Genomic DNA, 21510 nt, shown 5'->3' with positions numbered 1-21510 from the left:
AGAACCCTTTCTTCTCTGAAGCAGCCCCTGCCAGAGGACGCTCTAGAATCTGGGAGCATCTCCAAGGGTTCTTCATGCTGTCGGTGTCAGAGATAACAGGAAGATCAGGCAACTGTCATTATGCTGGTTTTTAGGCTAAGCTACAGATGGAATCAGTGATCCATATCTGAAACACCAGTACTTGCCAAGAAAATACAAGCCAGCACTCTGGCCAGTGTGGGCATGCTGCCCAGGTCATGGGCAAGCTGCCATGGGAAGCCCCCACTGCTTCCAGTGGGCCTGCACCAGTGCATCCTGCCTACTCTGAAAGTCACCAGAACCAGGCAGGCTTACCTTGGCAGCCTCCTGAGCCACCTTCACCAGCATGAAGAACTCATTCTGGATCCCAGGAAGGCAGATTTTCTCAAACACGTTTTCTTGGGCCTGTGCAAGCATCATTTTGACCAGCACACTGAGCATGGCAGGGCTCATGTCATAACTCGGTGTGTGAGTAAATGTCTCTTTCAGGTAGTTTAAAACCCCTACAATTGGAAATTTTTTGCACATTAATTAGGATCATATTTATTTCACCATGATGCTCAGAAATACAGAGAATGACAGAAGCAAAAATATAAAACTGGCATCCTAGAGTATCTTAAAAAATCTGGTTCTCAATTACCATAAGATCCAGCAATTCCACTGCTAGGGATACACACCAAAGAATGGAAAGCAGGGACTTAAACTGGTAGTTGTGCAATAATGTTCATGGCAGCATTATTTATAATAGCTAAAGGGCAGAAACTACTTAAATGTCCATTGACGGATTAATGGGTAAATGAAACGTGGTATAAACACGCAATGGAATGTTTTTCAGCCTTAGAAAGGAGGGAAATTCTGACACATGCTAAAATATGGAAGAAGGCATTATGCTAAGTGAAATAAGCTAATCACAAGGACAAATGTTGTATGATTCCACCGAGATGAGTTATCTGGAATAGTCTGGAATTCATAGAGACAAAAAGTAGAATGGTGTTTGCCATGGGTTGGGGCAGAGAGCAGGGAATGCAGTTACTGTTTAATAGGAACAGAGTTTCAGTTGGGATGATGAAAACCCCTGGAGGTAGCTGTACACCAGTGCGAATGTACTTAATGCCAATGAACTGGACTCTTAAAAGTGGGTAAAATGGTAATTTTGTTGTGTATCTTTTACCATAGTTTAAAAAAAGATAGGACTCTCTTCCAAAACATTTACATGTATATCAAGAAAGAAAATCAGCCCAGCTGGCATGGCTCAGTGGTTGAGCATCGACCTAGGATCCTGGAGATCACGGTTTGGGTCCCAGTCAAGGCACAAGCCCAGGTTGTGGGCTCAATCACTAGTTGGAGGTGTGCAGGAGGCAGCCGATCAATGACTCATCATTGATGTTTCTCTCTCTCTCCCTTCCTCTCTCTGAAATCAACAAAGACTTACTAAAAGAAAAGAAAGAAAACCAGCCTGCTCCCATCCATTCCTGTCTCTCCTGGGACAATCGTGAGAAATTTCAAACGTGACCAGGAATCAGAGAAAGGTGAAGCAGAAGGCAGGCAGAACGACTGAGGGGCTCTCAGGTGAGACACTCACACTTAACACCTAGGTCATTCAGAAATTCAGGGCTTTTGCCCAGGACCCCAGGAAAAATCAGCTCAGCCCATTCCAAAGGAAATTTTCATGCTGTAGCACTCAGCTTCCTTTTTTTTATGCTTTAGAAAATTAACTGTTACAACATAAACAGACATCAACCTGGAGCTAAAATAAAATCTCCACCACGAATCCCATCTGACTGGTTCCTCTGGTTTTGCTGCAAAGCATAGACTGCTCTGCAGAAGGATGGCAAACTGCCGCAGGCTGTCTGCTCCCCCCTAGGTTCCTCCACTCTGTTCTCAAGCTGCGTTTTGTCCATATCTATAATCTCAGAGACAGGTCACAAAGTACACCTGCTCAAGATACTCAGAATGATGAGTCCAGGAAAGGATTTACCGTGAAAGAAATGGATTCCTACATGGAATATTAGCATATTGGTTCATCCTGAGTGTGCCAGACACAGGCTCTGTTAGAGAGGAGTAAGGCAGGGCCCGTGGACACCCACCCTGGGCCTAGCCACTGCACAAGGCCTCTGATCCCTGGTCCTCCATAGGTTGGTGCTAAGTGTCACTTAACAAAGAGCCAAGAGGAGCAACCTTAAGTGGACAGGCTTCATAGAAATATATAAAGGCATAAATAGTAATGGGCACCAATGAGGCACACTTGATTTTTAAAAAGCCTACATTTTCACTACTCGGGAAAATTTACTCTGTTCTTCAGTACAGTGCACATAGGAACACTTCATTCACTGCCATCCTTGGGGCCACTCATTTGGAAAAGATTAATCATTAACCACAGGATTCACTATGTACATGAGCCATAACCCAGACTCAGACTGAGCCAACATGGTTTAAACCACTAAGTCAGTCCCTTGGTGGGAAATTACACCAGTGCTGGAAACTGGTCTGGCCCTTTCAGGCCTGTGAAACCAAGCGTGGGCCTGGGGAGGACCCGCAGACCCACTTCAGCTGGGGTACCAGGACTCTATCCCAGCAGCCCTCTCGGAGACCCACCTGCGGCTCTTTGAAATGCATCCACCGCACTCTCCAGCCCATCTTGCATCTGCCGATTGCACCGGGTCCCGATCTGTGTGTAGAGGGCTCCAATGTTAAAGAGAATGCTGGCTTTCTCCAGTAACAAATTCTGTTGGCTGACTGGGACCCCGGTGAGGGAGTCATACCTTTTAAAAGAAATGTGTTGTAAGCATACAGATTGCTTGGCTAGTTAATGCCATTTTGGGGTGAAAAATGGACAACATTTATTTCTTGAAAAAATTCAAAGATGAACATGCAATGAGGCTTTCATTTCCAAACAAGATGATGGGCTTGATCATACTGAAGACACGCACAATAGCACACAAAAATAAGGTTTCACAACCAAAATTTCATTTCAGTAGGTGAATGGATAAACAAGCTGTGGTATATCCATACAGTGGAATATTATTCAGCACTAAAAAGGAAAAAAGAGCTATCTAGCCGTGAAAAGACATGCAGGAACTTTAAATGCATATTGCTAAGTGAAAGAAGCCAATCTGAAAAGGCTACATACTGTATGACTCCAACTATATGACATTCTAGAAAAAGCAAAACAACGGAGACAGAAAAAGAATCAGTGGTTGCCAGGGTTTCAGAAGGGAGACGGGGGAGGGACGAACAGGTGGAGCACAAAAACTTTTCAGGGCAGTGAAACTACTCTGCATATTATAATAGTAGATACTTTCATTATACATTTATCCACATCAATACAGAATGTACAATGCCAAGAGCGAACCCTAACGTAAACTATGGGCTCTGGGTGATAATGTACCAATTGTAGTAAATAGATGTACCTCTCTAGTGGGGGATGTTGATATTGGGGGAGGCCGTTGGTGTGTGGGGGCAGGAGGTATACGGGAAATCTCTGTACCTTTCCTTCAGTTTTGCTGTGAGCCTAAAACTGCTCTAAAATACACATGTAAAAAATAAAAGGCTCCTCCTAAATGAAATACAGAAATTACAAATCCCTCATTATTCTTGCTAAAGTCTAAAAGATTCAGGATTTGTTTTAAAGTTGACACATCAACAAGCAGGTAGGCGTGGAGCTTCTCCTTAATTCAAGACGGAGGTGAAATCGCCCTCAGTGCCTTCACCAGGGCAGGCGGCTGGCAGCAGCTGCCTTTCCCCCCACGGGGTGGGCGGCGGGTGGGCCTGCTGGGGGTAACTGAACTCTGCATAGGATCCTTGCCATCGGGGCTTGGTCTCCTCTCACCCACCCTCAGAGCAGGTGCCGCATCTCCAAAGTACTTCAGCAACACTCCTCTTAAATATTCTGCTTTGCCCTTGTCGCTGGGATGAAACCTGATTCCCAGCCCCCACCCCACCTGGGACAAGAATCTTGCTTCTTGTTAGTTCCACCTCAGAGCCCCAGCGCTTCCCCGAGAAAATGGGCATGAAAAAATGCCTCTTCTCCTTGGCTCACTTGTTCTGAGAAGCAAAAGGCAAGGTCTGCTGGAGCCTCCGCCCCTCGGGTGCCCTTCACAAATAAACACCAGTTTATCTACACGTCCTGTATAAAGGGGACAACTAGAGAGAGGGGCCCGCGGTGCAGAGGAGCCTCGGTGGTGCCCGGGCTCCAAGCTGTGTCTGAACTGGGGCAGCCCCTGTCCCTGCCCCAGGCACCTACCAAGTAAACAAGATCCCCATCTGCCGGGTGGGCGGGAAGAATCGGCTCTCTACAAAGCCCAGCTGGAGGAAATAGCTCATGAGCAGTTCAACGCCCTCCTCGTCTCGGCTGGGTGTCCGGCAAGCCTGAAAGGAAAGGGACCACGGCCCAGGGAGAAGGGGTGAGCACAGAGCAGACAGGGTGGAAGGTGCTCTCACAGGCTACTCCTGTGGAGCGTGGACCCTGCTACTGAGACCATGAACTCTAGGAGGGATGGGAGGGGCTGGGATGAACTGAGGAGTGTGGGCTGGTCTCTTCCCTTCTGTGGGCTTATATGACAAGCAGAACAGATGATTCTGACAGACCCCCCCATCACCTCCAACCACCTGCAGTTCCATAAGGTTTGACGTGCGACAGTGAGATACTCTGAAGACTAAACGAGCCCCAGCAGCCATCCTCCCCTCCCTGCTGCACGCAGAACCCCACCTGTCTCAGATCCATAAGATCTGCTATTTCGTCTTCATATAAGTAGCTATCTTCAAAGTAATGTTCCACAATAAAATCCTGTAAGAAAAATGGGATAAGACAAAATGGAGCTAAGGTGTCTTTCAAAACCATAAAGAGGTATAAAAGTAACTTCTAATGTGCTCACTTTAAAAATACATGTAGAACACACAGAAACCTATGGGAGATCTTACATTATGGTGATTTTCTGAGTGGTGGGATTTATTTTTCTGTGTTTATGTGTATTTTAAAACTTTGCTTTTGTTGCTTCAGTAAAAAGGAAAGCTGAATTTATTACTTTTTAAATGTCTTTGTGACACAGTGAAGCGATCTATACATTAAACGATTCTGGTAAATGTCACAGATATTCAGGGGCTCAGATGTGCATCCTTTGGGCTGCCCTCAGTAACCGGGCACAGGATCTTCCTGGAAAAAGAAACTTGTGTCTGGGGACTGTTACAAGGGCCTGCGATGTGAACCTTTGTGACAGCAGCTCTGGCACTTCCACAAATGAAGCCCCCGCAGCGAGACCCCCTATCGGGCCCAGAGCCCAGCGTCTGACAAGTGCTCGGTGAGCTCACTCAGTCACAGGGCACACACTGATGGAGCGCACCCGTGCCAGGCACGTCCACAGCACCTGGGCTACATCAGTGAACAAAAACAAAGATCCTGCCCGGGAGAGCTTATGTTCTCGCAGGGGCACAGACAGTAACAGGCACAACGAATATGTAAATTACATGGTATATTAGACAATGGCAAGTGTTACAGGGGAAAAACAAGAACAGTACAGGGGGATGGAGAACACGTTCCTGCATAACATCCTCTGTGAGTGCTCGCTCTCCTTCGCTGCAAGAAAGATGAGGAGAGATTGCGCAATTACGTTTCCCAAGTGTCCGTGAGGTTTCTCTTTACACACTTTCCACGCTAAAGCTCCTCCTGCTTTTTGTCCGTTCAATGCATATCTGCACACACACACGTGCCCTCATTTTACAAAAATGGGATTGTATGAATATACAGCTTTGCTTTGTTTTTTTTCAATTGGTAATAAAACAAATGTTTTCACATACTATAAAGCATTCTATAACACGAGCTTTAAGGGTTATATAATCCTCCAACGTAATGAACATACAATTTATATTCAACAAATAAATTGAGCACCTACTATGTGCTAGCCAATAGGTACCATGATAGCCTTCACCCATTCTTGTTGGACCTTAAAGTCATTTGTAAGTTTTGCAATTAAAGATAACACTACACTGTGACGCTCATCCCTGTGCACACCTCTGATTAGTTCCTCAGAATAAATCCTGAGAAGATGTCTTGCTGGACCCAAGATTATGCAAAGACTTCTATTTTTGAACTTGGTCCCTTTACCCAATTTTTATTTTCGTTTTATGATGCTGTCACAGATTTTCTTTACGACTACTTAAAGTGCTGATGTTTGGAATCAGCTCCTCTAGCAAAAAAATGATGATTTGTAAAATTTGAAATGGCTTTCAAATGTTATTAATTATGCCATTAGTGACATTAATTACAGTGAAGGTGATCTCAAGGACAAAGTTCACTAGGGCTTCTCCGATGACATCCCTGAGAGCAGGGCCAGGGCTACCATCCAGGTGATGCTTCAGAGAGCAGCCTGTTGTTCTGTCAACCTCCACTGAGGACATTAGCAAAAACTTTCTTAAAAGGAGAGAAATTACTCTTAAAATATGAAGTTAAAAGAGAAACCTTAGGTTAACCTCACAGAAGTAAAAAAGGATCTTGATAAAAATTCTTAATGTATTCCTAACTTAGTAAACTAGGACAGATTAAACATATTTATTAGATAAAAAATATATAGCTGAAACCCACTGTAACCATCAGGGAAAAGAATCTGCTATTACTTAGCATAATTAGCATAATTCTGAAAGCTCTCTGGCCAAGAAATTAAGGAAAATAAGAGATATAAATATTAGAAAGGAAGAAACAGTAATTTTTTTTTGCAAAATAATAGTATACTAACAAAACTTCACAACACCAACTAATAAGAATTCAGTAGATTGGCTAAAAAGTTAACATATAGAAGTCAATGGTCTTCCTTTCTTATACAGCCAATAACCAGTTAGAAAAATATAGCAGGAGAAAAAATAATTTTCACAACAATAAAAGCACAGTATTCCTAGGGATAAAAATAATGTAATTAAGCAGATAACTATGAAACTCTCCTGAAGGGCATTAGTTAGGTCATTCTTTCATTTAAATCATAAAATCACTTCAATAAGACACGTGTGGTTCCTGCCCCTGTAAACTTGCTGTTGGTTGACATCAACAATTGGATGAAAACGTGCAACACTATAAGGTGCAATTTTGTCCAAATTAGGCTATGATTCTAATGAAATTTCAATCAAAGCCCCAAAGTACTATTTTTGGAAAACTTGACAAAGTATGAAAGCGAAAACATGAAAGAAAAGCTAAGAACATTTTGAAAAGCATAGTAATAAAGGAGGCTTGCTCTGTTTACTGTTGGAACACACAGGGATGAAGCAGTGATAGAAGTGGACAGCCAATGAAAAGCAGATACGGGTCTGAAACAGACTGAAGCAGATTCAAAACCTGAAGCCAGGATTCCAGGGAGTGGGAAAGGCTGAAGCATCCAACAGGTCCAGGCAGGGAAAAGGTGGCCCACACGAAGGGTGAGTTTAAGGATACAGTAGATTGGCTAAAAAGTTTAAGTGGTGTGGATGGTGTGGGATCTCCGGGGCCATTAGAACGCCAGAGCTGAAGGGTCAAGGGGGAGAAGGAGCTTCGGAAACCTGGAGAAGTGGCTCCCCAAGGTGGGTTCTGCACAGCCATCAGGACCTACCCTACGGGAATGCAAAAGGAAGCCAGTTGCGGGAGCTGGGAATAAATGCCCAACTTCCCTCTCCTCCTACCCTCTCATCTTCTGCTGGTGTTCCTCTCCCATGGCCACACCCAATAGGAAACCACAGAGCGGGAGCCTGTTGCTGCCTCCCTGGCACAGAGCAGGATGGAGGAGGGTGGGGTGCTGGAGGGTTGAGGGGAAGGAGGGAAACAGACACCACCCAGCACCACAGATGGGCTCTTTAGACATAGTTCAGGGGAAACTGGCTGCCTGTTTGGTGAAAACAAAAAGTTAAAGCCTTACACCTCACATTTTACCCCAAAACAAATTCCAGACAGATTAAAGATTTGAAGTTAAGAATTTTAAACAGCCCAGCTGGGTGTGGCTCAGCAGTGTAGCATCGACCTAGGACCCAAGAGATTGGTGTTTGATTCCAGTCAGGGCACATGCCCGGGTTGCAGGACAGATCCCTAGTAAGGGGGCGTGCAGGAGGCAAAACCGATCAATGACTCTCATCATTGATGTTTCTTTCTCTCTCTCTCCCTCTCCCTTCCTCTCTCTGAAATCAATAAAGATATATTTAACCAAAAGAAAAAAGAAACGGGTCATTGGGGAGAAAAAGGGATATCTGTAATATTTTAAACAAAAATAAAAATTTAAAATTAAAAAAAAAACAATAGCAAAATATTTATAACATCTTGGAACAGAGAATGCCTTTCTGAAGATGTCAGCAAGGCAGAACTGCAAAGAGAAAAACTGATAGCTTTAACATAAAATCTGTATGTATACACACAATTTTTAAACTGGTTATTGCTTATATAACAAAAGTTAAAGGAAAGAATATACTGAAATATTTGCAATACGTAACACCAAGGGTTATTATCCTGCACACCTTTAAAAAAAACCTGTTTTATGTAATAAGAGCAACACTATGGAAAGCAGACGAAGGACAGAAACAGTCACTTTGAAAAGGAGAAATGTAAGAGCCACTTAAACATACATAAAAATGTATTCACCTCTACTTCTGATCAAAGAAATGCAAACTATAAGGTATCGCTTTTGCCTTGGTTTCACAAAAATCAAAAGAGGTGGTGGGTTGTGAGGGACCTCTGCATGTCTTGGTATTTTCTCAATGTTTTGGAATACTGTTCTTAATCAAAAAAATAAATAAAGCTCTGTTTAAAAGCAAAAACAACCACCTGAATTCTCTGGAAAGGGAATGTATTTTGATGGTGCTTTTTAATGAGGCCACCTTAAAGTTCATTTATTTCAAATAAAGCCAAATCACACTGTGAGGCTTTACTGACCATTAAATGCCACACAGACACATGGGTCAGATTTGAAAGACAATCTGACCTGCCCTAGTGAAGTCAGGCAAACCCCTCTGTAGCACCTGTCTGTTACTCTGAGGCACAAACGTGGAAGGGAGAAAACAGAATGTCCCCAAACGTTCTTATTTTCGTATGACTGACATTTGTAGGGCCCCATTTAGGCTAAAATGACATGGTTGGAAGCCTCAGCTGAACAGCCGTTGGCCATGCCCACACCATGTGATTTTTTTTCATTGGCTTTAATGTGGAATTCAGCACGTGACACGTTCAGATCCTTAGAGATGCCCATAAAATTCCCAAGTTTCTCTGAATCTCCCTTTAAAATGCCTACACTCTTGAAGCTCTGGCACCGAGAAACAAATTAAATCTTAAGAAAATTATTCTACAAAAGCAACTGAAGACATTTCCACAGACCTGTGACAATATCACATCTAAAAGTTCAAGAAGCCTATAAAAAGTTGGCATAAAACTGTGTTTCCTGGATTGTTTTCTACTCAGAAAATCCAACCTCTAGTGATCCTGGGTCCCGCAAGGTCACCAACGTCATTCTCAGACTCCAAAATAGACCCCAAGCTCACAGGGACCGGCACCAAGATTCAAACAAGGCTACAGGCAAAAAGGCCCTGGGTGAAAGGGCTTATGGCAAGCGACTCAGTCTCTGCTCCAGAAAACCAAGTGCAGAAGCGTTCAAAGCATTTACCGATTGCTTTTAAAAGGACGGATTCTACAGTGCCCAAAATACTATGATAATTTTTTTCTTTTCTAAACTGAAAGTAGTCCAAAATGAGTCAACTAACAGGATTCCTACGAAAAGAAACCTGATTTCCCACCTGAGCCCAGCAGGCAGGACCTGAGACTCCACCAGCATCTGGCTCAGTAACAGGCACAGGTGGGCCTACAAGTGCCGGCTGCCTGCCAGAGTCACACACAGTTATGAGGAGGCCAGATGCTGTTCACTTGTAAGATGTAATTTATATCTCAATAAAGCAATTATTTTATTAAAAAGGAGAAAGAAGAAAAGGAGAAAGGGAGGGAAAAGGGACGGAGGGAGGGAGACACACACATACACAGAGAGAGGAGGCCAGATCCCCAGGAATTGAATGGGGGGAAACAACAGCCATAAACTCTAGTTAGTCACGTATTTAAGGATAGTGAACCAGCATCTCTGATTTACTTTGAAATGCACCAAAAAATAAGAAGGGTTGGTAGACAGACACAGGGATGCAGATGGATAAATCTGTGATAAAGTAACTGTAGTCAAATGTTCATGGCAGAATCTAGGTAGTGAATATACAGGAGTTTGCTGTAAAATTCTAAGTTTAGAAATTTTCGCAATAAAATGTTTAGGGAAAATATTTAGCTATTCTTCAAAAAAATATGGCCTATATGAGTGACAAAATTTAAGAAAAAAGATACTAAAATAGGATACAATTTTAAATTCCAAAGCATGCCCACCACCGACCCTCTCTGACTTGGCCTTCTGGGCGAGCCTGTGAGGGTTTCAACCCCTTGGCCCAGGCAAGGAGGAGCCTCAGTGCGACTAAGAATGCCAGAGGACTGCCCCAGGCTCTCTGTGCCACCTGCCCTGGCGAGGGGGCTCAGGCTCACCTGCGGAAACCAGCTGACGTTTGACCCATTGAGCCTAAGGCCACTTGTAAGGGATACTAAATTTCTATATTTTTTTCTTAAGCGGTGAGTCCAGTTCCCATTGCTTTGAGATTTACCTTGAGAACAACTGAAAAGTCAACATCCTTGGTTTCCTTCAGACCAAGTGGAATCAGCGGGATTTTAAACGTCTCCCTACAAAAAGCACAGCAAGGATTATGAGCATCCCTATATTGGCCACTCTGCACCCACAGTCTCCCACAGTAGCCCAGCCCAGGTCCCCACTCCCTCCTCACACCAACCCTGCAAACCAGTTCATTTTCTATGAAGTTGACTCTGGTCATATCCCTGCCTCTGTTCTAAAACTGGTCCCCGCCCCGGCCTAACACACAAGGGTCTACCACCATCTCGGTCAATGTATCTCTCCAATCTCAACTCTTCCTTCAGTAACTGTGCTGAGAACATACCATGATCCAGGGCCTGTGCCTGGTCCCACCTCTCCTGCAGCCCTCCAACCCTGGGCTCTCAGTTGCCTCCTCCTTGGAGTGTATCTCTGTAGGTGTCTCATCACCTGCACGAGGCCTTCAGGGCAGAGGCCCCACCTGACAACTAAGTGCTCCTAACTCCCAGCCGAGGGTCAGGCCCTAGCTGGCTGCTTCCCCTCCACCTCCTCTCCCCCCACTGACCACTTGGTCACCCCACAGGCTGCCCTGGGAGTGCGCCCTGAGTCTAGTTCTTAGGGGCAGGGCCAACAGGAAGTGAACCTGGCTCAGGCTGTATTCTGCAAACAGGGATTTAGCTCCCTGACCTGTAACAGGAGACCTCCTGGGGCTGCTCAGCCTGGCCAGGGGAGAAGGCCAGGAATGCTGAGCAGGGCGAGTGGACAATGCAGCTGTAAGCTGAACCTGCCTCTGTGGTGGAGAGAAAACAAGGGGGCTGTGCTCAAAGCAGGCGAGATCCAACAGGGGTGTGTGGTTTCCCCAAAGTCTGCAGGGAAAGCTGGACCCTGCCGGAAGGAGATGAAGACGGGCAGGGCCGCTCTCCTCTGTCCCCAGCGCCCTCCTGTCCTCACCCCACACAGGGCTGGAGGGAAGGTCTGCTCTTCCTGTGACTGTCCAGGAGCAGCCAATGTCCCAAGGCCCGCTGGCCAGGGCACCCCAGCCCCACTCCTGGGCTAACCTCCCACCTTCCTGTGTTTTCTCATCTGCACAGTGAGATTGTTTCTTCCTTGCCCACCTCACAGAAGTGCTTAAAGACCAACTGTGCTAAGAAACAAGCAATCTGCTTTGAAAACAGGAAGGGAGCTGGTTCAAATGCAAGGTGGCATTATGAATGTGCACCTCCCTCCCCTCTTCCCAATGGCCCAGGGACAACTGGCCACTTTAGAGCCACACTGTGATCACACTGGGGCCTTAATTGCATGTCTCTGTGGGAGGCCTTCGTAATGGACATCCCTGAGCTTCAGTACAACAAGTGGGAATAGGAAACATCCTCCATTTATCACCAAAGTTTGGCCCTGCCTTGCCTCCTGGAGGAACTTGGACCTTTGGGGCAAAACCCTGGAATTTAATACCAGAGTGTAGGCTGGGAGAAACCTCGCATGGTTCTGAGTAGGTGTCCAAAGCTGCACCAGGGGCCCACAGCTGAGTGAGCCAGGGCACAGGGCGCAGAAGGAAGAGCAGAGGTTTCGCAGGTTTCACGGGCTAGCGCTCTTCCTCCCGCTCTGAGAAACACGCCCGTGCCATGCAGAGGACTGGGGACAATCAGGAAAAGCACATTCCAAAGATGACTCAAGGTGCTCAAATGCCATCCTTCTGTTAATCCAGGGAACGGTTTTCTGACTGAGTTTCCCCAGGGGCTCCCCTACCTTTGGAAAAGTCTCACTTCCCCATGCAGAAAGTGGGCAAACTCTCCTTTGGAGCTTCTTAAGTTATTTCTCCTTAAAGACGGACATTTCCCACATTGGGGTAGGGGTGGGAGACTCCCTGAGCTTTTCTGAAGGCTATACCTCAAAACCTTGCCTCCCACAAACACTCCCTTTGGGACGCCTCTGAATTAAAACATCCATCCCTCAAATATTTAATGGGGGACATTTCTGAAGTGTCTCAGTTGCACTTTCTCCTCAGGGAACTGGCATGAGTCCCCTAATTGTTGGTATAAAAGGCAGTTTAGACATTGTTGCATTCTATACACAAGTGATCCAGAGTCAGGCCCTGTGCCTGGCAAGGAGGTTGAAATGGATGAAGACAGGGCCACTTGCACCCCACCTGGCAGGTCGGTCTCAGAGCCAATCACAGAAGACCTTCCAGGGCATCTTTATGGCCGAGCCACCCAGCTCATGTCTCCTTGCCTGGACCCAGCCATGCAGTTCTCCCATAAAAACATGTTCCAAGGGTCCCAAGACAAGTAAATGTTCTTTTGTCCAACTCTCCAGGTGTTCATCCCGGGCACCTTGCTCAACCCCAAACCTAATCATTTCCTTGCTGCCCAAAGTGGGGATTGTCATACCCCTGGGGCTAGCTGTGCGCCATCCCTGATGTGGCATGTTCCGAGGCTCAGGAAGTACCTGGAAGAAGCATTACCCTCACTTACTCTGTGCTCTGATAGACTCCCACCGAGATGTTGAGCCCCTCCAGCTCCTCCTTGAGCATCTGCAGATGTGAGTTCACAAAGCTCAGTTCCAGGCGCACCTGCTCGCGTACCTTTTGGTTCGTGGCTGCTCTGTTAAAAGAAAGGAAGAGAGAAGCACCCTAAAGCCAGGTATCCCAGCTGCTAGGTAAGCAGGGGAGCTCTGAGAGTCCACCTGCAGATGTGAGTGCCCGATGTGGTAAGATAAGGTGTCTCAGGGATGCCAGGCACCTGCCCCACTTTGAGCCGCATATAACAGTAAATGGACCTGGATGTATCCAATGACACTGAGCTGCCAGGCATAAATCCTAAGACATCTCTGCAAAGAATTAGGCTTGAGAAGAGAATAGAGAACTATTCCCAGCCACCCATAAAGGGCCATAAATTATCCCCTCAAAAGGAAATAGATGAGAAAATAGAGGAGGTAACACTCCCCAGCTCATTCTATGAGGTTAATATCACCCTAATCCAAAACCAGAGAAAGACGTCACAAGAAAACAAAATGACAGACCAATAGCCTTCATAAGTAAATATGCAAAAATCCTCAATATAATATTAGCAACTTGAACCTAGCAACATATATAAAGGATTATACCATGAACAAGAGGAATTCATCTTAAAAATGCAAGGTTGGCTTAACAACTGAAAATCAATTAATGTAACATACTATATTAATAGAACAAAGGACAAAAGAAAACACACGGTCACTTTAATAAATGCAATAAAAAGTACCGGCAGCCCTGGCTGGGAAGCTCAGTTGTTTAGAGCATCGTCCCAATACACCAAAGTTGCAGGTTTGATCCCTGGTCAGGGCATATACAAGAATCAACCAATGAATGCATAGATAGTGGAACAACAAAATCAATGGTTCTCTCTCTAAAAATCAATCAATCAATCAAAATTAATAAAATAAAAAAAGTACAGGCATACCTCAAAGATATTGGCAAATCAGTTCCGAACCACCACAATAAAGCTAGTATCCCAATAAAGCGAGTCGTGATCTTTTTGATGGTGGAGGATCTTGCCTTCAATATGTAAAAAATGCAACATCTGTGAAGCGCAATTAAGCAAAGAGGTACGCCTGTAGTTGATAAAGTCCAATTCAGATTTGTGATAAAAATTAGGAATAAAAGAGAATTCACAAAACTTGATAAAGGGCGTCTATGAAAACCCACAGCTAACATCAGACTTCATGGTGAAAGCCTGACACTCTCCCCTTATGATCAGGGGCGAAGCAAAGACGGACTACTTTTGCCTGTTCTGACGGACACTGTACTGGAAGTTTGAGCCAGTGCCAGTAAGGTAAAGACAGAAATTAAAGGTTCTCGGATTGGAAAGAGAGGGTAAAACTGTCTTTACTCACAGATGACATAATCTTGTATGTAGAAAATCTACAGGTATCCATGAAACAAATACCAGAACTAATAAATTTAACAAAGTCACAGGATACAATTCAATATACAAAAATCATTTGATTTCTATATACTAGCCATGAACAATCTTCAAATGAAATTAAGAAAACAATTTCATTCACAACAGCACCATCAAGAGGAATAGAATACCGCCCTGGCCTGCGTGGCTCAGTGGTTAGTGTCAGCCTGCGTACCAGAGGGTCTCGGGTTCGATTCCGGCCAAGGGCAAACACCTCAGTTGCAGGCTCGATCCTGGCCCTGGTCAGGGCTTGTACGAGAGACAACCAATTAATGTGTCTCTCTAACATCAATGTTTTTTTTTTCTCTCTCTCTCCCCTTTCCACTCTCTCTGAAAAGCAATGGAAAAAATATCCTTGGGTGAAGATTAAAAAACAAACAAAAAACCAGTAAGCTTTTTGGTAAAAACTGACACGCTGATCCTAAAAGTTGGTGAATCACTGATCCTGGGGATAGTCTTGGGGACACTGACATACCAGCGACGTCCAACTGCTCCAGGACAGTTTGTTGGAAAGACTGTCCTTTCCACCTGGAATTGTCTTGTCGTCTTTGTCAAAATCAACTGACCACAAATGTAAGGATTTATTTCTGCATACTATTCAGTTCCATTAATCCAATACCACACGGTCTTGATTACCGTGGCTTTATAGTAAGTTCTAAAATTGGACAGCGCAAGTCCTTCAACTTTGTTCTTTTTCAAAATTATTTGGAAATTCTATGGATCCCTTCCATCTGGCTGTTCCTGAGTTGTATTCTTTAAAATAAACTACAGTAAATCTAAGTAAAGTGTTCTCCTGAGTTCTGTGAGTAGTTCTAGTAAATTATCTAACCTGAGGTGGGGGTTGTGGGAAGCCCTAACTTATAGCTGGGTGTCAGAAGTATAGGTGCCCTGTTCTTGCAACTGGTGCCTGCAGTGGGGAAGTCTTTTGGCACCAAGCCCATAATTGTGGGGTCTGTGCTAAACCCAGGAGTTGGTGCCGGAAATGAATTGAATTGTTGGGCACCCACTTGATGTCAGAGAATCAGAATTGGCAAGTTGCGAACACCACTGTGTTTAATAATAATAAAACAAGCTATTAGAGGGAATGGGTGAGGGGTGGAAGGGGTCAGTGGGGAAAAAAGGGGACATTTTTAATATTTTGAGCAATAAAAAAATAAAAATAAAACAACAACAACAGGCTATTAGAATAGAATAGACTATATTGGCATGCATCCCATGTATGGCAAAGGATGGTTTTGTGAGAATTTTGTCTTAGGGGTATGTGTACATATACTGTGTTGAGATATAAAATGTATTTGTTATTGGTGATCATGGTCAAAATAATCCCCAAACCAATGATATTCACCAAGCTGAGCTTCGAACACCTCATTGCCTGCCTGGGGGAGCCCAGGTGTAGACATGTAAAAATTTTATTGGGCAGTAAGAGGACAGGTGCCATCATATCTGCAGCCAGGGTCAGGTGGCTTTTTCTGAGGGGCTGAGGCAAAAACTTGTTGGTTCCTCAAGGAGGAGTGTGAAGGGAGGTGGAGAGAGAAGAAACATAAATACACCATGGAGAAAAAGTGATGGGCCACATATGGAGTGAGGCAGAGGAGACGCCCCAGTGGGGAGGGCGGCCCCTAGGGGAAGTGGTAGCACTTTGCTCTCTGCACGAAAGGAGAACAGGTGGTGAGCAAAGCAAGCTGACAACAGGCGGCTGGGTTTTCATCAGTGAGGAGAGGAGTACTGGACTCGGTCGGAGGGATGACTTGAGGACCTGCCTGGACGGTTCACGGAAAAGTGTGCAGCAAGGCCTGGCTCAGTACTTGGTTTTCAGTGACACTTATTTTTGCAATGATTCCTAATCTGTATCGGGTGAGGGAGCACCTGTAAGGTCTTCAAGTCTGTGTCAAAACCTCTGCTGGAGTACAAAGTTCTTCCTTTCATACTGCGCAACACTACTCCAGTCCGTGGATATACCGCATTTTGTGAACCTGTTCGCCAGGTAATGGATATCGGGATTGTTTCCACTTTGGGGCTATTATGAATACTACTACTACAAACATTGACATACATGTCTTTGTTGGGACATGTTTTCATTTCTCTCATATAGATTCCTAAGTGCAGAATTACTGTTAGATGGGTAAGTTTAACATTTTTAGAAACTACCCAACTGTTTTCCAAAGTGGCTGTGCCATTTGCATTCATCAGTGTGTGATGGTTCCAGTTTTTTTAACATCCTAACATTGTCTGTCTTTTTTATTATAGCTAATCTAGGGGTGTGTCCTGGAATATCACGATGCTTTCAACTTGCATTTCACTATTGATTAATGATATTGAGCATCATTTCATATGCTTATTAGCCAATCATACACCTTCTTTACCAAAATGTCTATTTATATCTTTTGCCCATTAAAAAACTGAGTTGTCTTTTTATTATTTAATAAACAGAAATTGTATATTCTGGATACAAATTCTTTATCAGATACATAACTTGCAAATATTTTCTCTTAGTCTGTGGCTTATCTTTTCTTTCTTTGTTTCTTTTTTTGTTTCTTTTTCTGGTGTCTTCTGAAGCACAGAAGTTTATAAATTCAACAGAGTCCAATTAATCAATTTGTTTTTTATGGATTATGCTTTTGCTTTGTAGTTAAGAATACTGTGCCCAACTCAAGGTCATGAAGATTTTCTCCTATGTTTTCTTTTTAAATATATTTTTACTGATTTCAGAGAGAGGAAGGGAGAGGGAGAGAGAGAGGCAGGAACATCAATGACGAGAGAGAGTCATTGATCGGCTGCCTCCTGCAATCCTCTTACTGGGGATCAAGCCCACAACCCGGGCACGTGCCCTGACCAGGAATCAAACCAGGATTTCCTGGATCATAGGTCGATGCTCAACTGCTGAGCCATGCCAGCTGGGCTCTGTTTTAATCTTACACGCACGAGTGTGTTAAGGTGCCTCAAATCCATTTTGAAGTGAGACAAGATAAACAATTATAACTCCTGGATAAGACCTTTGCCTTCTACTTTTTGTATTTCTCCTGGAACTTGGCATAGTCTTTTCCACATGGTAGGGGCTCAACAAATTTCAGTCGATGAAAGAACAAATGGCGAATATAGATCAACAGTGGGGGTAGGGGAAGGACAGAGGGGGTGCTGAATGATTCTCAGCAGCAGAGTGGGTCCAACTTGAATATAATAATTTAGACCCTAAGACCCATGACCAAATACCTGGAGAGCCTTCACACTGCCATCAATTTTTCTACCTCTACATGTTGATTTGCCACATCTCCTCCCTCTTGAGTTGGCAACAATTTGAGAATTAGGATTTGCAACAAATCAATGAACTTGCTCTTTGAATGTAGACTTCTTTGTGTAGGTCACTTTGGAAAGGGATGGTGGCCAGGCAGGGTTGGTTTATACAGTGCTGACCTTTGGGCACACAGCAATTTTCAACCTTTTTCTTCTCATGGCACATAAGCTAATTACTAAAATTCTGGGGCACACCAAAAAATATATTTTTTGCTGATCTGACCAAAAAAAAAAGGGTGCAATTTTGATTGATTTACAAAAAATAATAACAATTACCTACCCTTTTTGCTCCAAAGTGGCTTTTTAAAAACTCAGGTGCCTGTACTTGCATATAAGGATTTTGGGAACTAAGATTTAACCAATCAAATGCAACCTTATTATGGGACGTGACCAATAAGATGCAACTCTATTCTATGACCTATGTATTTATGGTTCAAGACAGGGCATTCACACTGGATGGCTACTATTGTGTTGGCTGTTGTCATTTTTTAACTTGATAATCGAAGGGAAAAGAGGTCAGTGCCCCTGACTAGTCAGGTACCGCATGTTTTAAAAATTCTTGCAGAACACCAGTTGAAAATTGCTGGGGCACACTGATGATTCAGAAACCAACTATAGATTTTGAACTGTTTCTAATACAGGTAATGATTTTTCACTGATTCGCTGGTGGAAAGGGGCTTTTCTTTTTAAAATATATATATATATATATATATACCTTTATTGGTTTCAGAGAGAGGAAGGGAGAGATAGAAACATCAATGATGAGAGAGTCATTGATCGGCGGCCTCCTGCATGCCCACGACTAGGGATCGAGCCCACAACCCGGGCATGTGCCCTGACCGGGAATCGAACCGTGATCTTCCGGATCCTAGGTCGATGCTCAACTGCTGAGCCACGCCTGGCGGGGAGGAAAGGGACTTTTGAAATAAGGCGCAGCAATTCAACATGGTGCATGTGCTCAGCTCCTGCGTCCAGGCTGCGGGAACAGCTTGGGGCAACGGACAAGAATAGAATCAGCTGGCTCACGTTAGGAATTAAGATCAGAGCCTAGGTCTCCTCGATACTGATGCCTGCACCCGAGCTGCCATCCCAGCTAAAAATGAATGGCTTCTACCGGCCTGGTTAGAAAACGGCTTTTCTCAGCTTTCCCTTGGGTATGCACCTCCTCTGAGGCCCTGTGGTCTGGGAACTGAGGTTACAGCCGAGAGGCCTTGAGGACGACCAGGATGAGGGAGCAGGCGTTTCAGCCCCTTCCTGCCCAGAGTCTCCAGGGCCTCCCTAGACCACCAAGGGAAGGCCTACTCCCTTGGGTTTGTCATAAAGAGCATGCCCATACTGCAAAAGTCCAGAATTAGAAGGTATGCCACTTACTCCGTCTGAATGATCAACCCACCAAGTGCAAACAGAGGAAGGAAAGCCACATTCAATTATTTCCTGATGCTACTGACCACATCTGCACACAGTTTCCCTCAATGTAAAGTTTCTGAGACCTTTTCCACCATAATAGTCCCTATGTGATGACAACTTCTTGCCCCAAGTCCAAAATTTCTTTAACATCCCCATGTTTTATGTTTAAAAATGCATGTGAGTTTTGCATTCTGACCCATATATCTCATTTGTTTTAGTGTAATTCCTCTTCCCCTCTCCCAAAGTCTTTTAGTAAAATTGTCCCTCCAACTAGGAATAGGTACCACAGGCTCGCACCAGCTTCAGAGGCCTTATTGGGACAGCTTGGCCTTAATCCATCTGACCCCAAATCCTGCTCTGCCAGGGGGTTGAGGGAGGCTGGAGCAAGAGCTGCCTAGTGCCCTCATGTAGGCACCAGGCTAAGGCAGCAGATCAGCCAGGCTGGCAGGATGTCAGCCCCCAGCTCATCTCTCAGTGTAGGAAGTCAGGCCTCAGAGTTGGAGCAGGCGCTAAAGGCCATGGAGAGCTCGCACACCCCACTGCACAGACACGCACCAGCACCCCTCAGAACTGACAGTGTGAGCAGTCATTAACCTGGAGTCACTCTCATTACGGCCAAAGCCATCCCAGGTCACCCCTGGCTCAGAACTTCAAGACCCTTTGGGCTGGAGGCCACAAACTAGAGATTTGTGGGAGTTGTTTACTTGGCTCTCAGGGTGTTTCCCCCCCGTTTGAACTAGTTGCCAATATGCAAAAATTCAATTATTAGAGGATTAAAAACAAAAAAAGGCAGATCTCTATAATCTCCTGTAAAGAAAAAAAAAATCTGAAGACCTGAAAACTCTGGCTCTGCCCTCCATATAGGGCAAACTGCAGCTGCCCCCTCCAAAGAGCGTATGTCCTGTACTTCACCACAATCCCTACCACTCCCTATTGTCTCACAGCACCAGTGCTAACCCTTCACTCTTTTCCACGCCCACCAGGCCCCTATAGACCTCAGAATGGGCCATCTCTGCTCCAGTACAACAGCTATCAGATTAGAGGGGAACATGAAGCACAAAGAAGCAAAATGACTTACCCTTGTTCAAAGAACCAGTTAATTTAAACTATAAGGCAACTTGCTTTAAATTTCACTGAGACTGACTCTGTTTCAGAGAAACAGCATCATATTTCTGTCCCAGCTTTTCTCAAGGGAGGGAAGGGAGCTGGGAAAAGAGAAAATATTGTCCTTGCTTAGCCTGAAAAAGTACATTTAAAATATCAAACTCCAGGAAGCTCATGGACTCTTGGCTGATACAGATCAGAGAAGATCTTGAAAGGGTATAGACCTGGCTCCTCGCAGTGCGTGTCAAGGCCCGAAGTCCCCTTACCAATGCAGGTAAGGACTGGGACCCTTGCATTTCTGCATTTTGGGGGACATTTTTGCAAATGCCCTCTCCCCCAAACATATTCTAACTGCTCTACCTTCATCTGGGGGCTGTGATGGGTCATGTGGGAACCTAAAAACAGAAAAACAGACACAGGACAACGGGGCCCAATTTATGCCTGAAACTACACCTTTGCAGGCAGGGACAGCCACTTAATCAGCCGACCAGGTACGCCCACGGGGCTAGAGCTGGACTTGGCTAAAAGCCCTGTTTGTTTTTGGGAAACCGTTGGAGCCGGTTGAGTCAGATTAATAAATACACTCAGGGTTTCCTTTGACAACATTCTCCATAGAGAGGCACTTTGAACCTTTAGGTCACTGTGAGAATCATTAACACCACCACTCCACCCCCACCCCTGCCAGCTCTACAACTGCAGACTTCACAATGAGCTTGAGCCATTGGGCCTGAGAGAGGCTGTTTGCTGGTTATTAACAGAGCAAGACAGACAAAACCGCCCTAGTTCCTACCTTAGAAATGCCAAGTCTCCTGGTCAGGGAGAGCCTCCCTGATCACCCTTTGTCAACTTCTATCACATTTCCCTTTCATCAACATCCTAGAAACATCACTTCCTGACATGATTGGATGTGTTTACTTGGGTATTAAGGCTCCTCCCATAAGAAACTAAGTATCCTGAAAGCAGAGTCTCATTTGAATTGCTTGCAGATTTATCTTGGCACTTCAAACACTGCCTGCCACTTAGTAGGTGATCAACAAATCCATTTGTGGGGTGAATGAACAGGCGAATCAACTGTAGCCCACTTCTGGGGAAGCCACAAAGTCAGGGCTGCCCACTTGTCCCATTGG

General features: G+C 44.7%; 1 protein-coding gene across 1 annotated transcript in view; it reads right to left on the bottom strand.

Annotated features, from left to right (window-relative positions):
* RHPN2 (rhophilin Rho GTPase binding protein 2) overlaps positions 1-21510 on the bottom strand; it is a 52176-nt gene that overhangs the window by 14201 nt on the left and 16465 nt on the right. Inside the window, exons 3-8 of the mRNA XM_087826619.1 lie at positions 13115-13243; positions 10642-10717; positions 4727-4804; positions 4262-4386; positions 2614-2780; positions 334-521 (exon numbers count right to left, since the gene is read on the bottom strand). Of these exons, the coding sequence (XP_087682745.1) occupies positions 334-521; positions 2614-2780; positions 4262-4386; positions 4727-4804; positions 10642-10717; positions 13115-13243 (763 nt within the window). The remainder of the gene's footprint in view (positions 1-333; positions 522-2613; positions 2781-4261; positions 4387-4726; positions 4805-10641; positions 10718-13114; positions 13244-21510) is intronic.

The sequence above is a fragment of the Miniopterus natalensis genome, chromosome 18 (genome assembly GCF_054644295.1).
Source record: "Miniopterus natalensis isolate mMinNat1 chromosome 18, mMinNat1.hap1, whole genome shotgun sequence".
NCBI lineage: Eukaryota > Metazoa > Chordata > Mammalia > Chiroptera > Miniopteridae > Miniopterus > Miniopterus natalensis.
The sequence above is the reverse complement of the archived record's forward strand: the minus strand, read 5'-3'. Positions and strand labels throughout refer to the sequence as shown.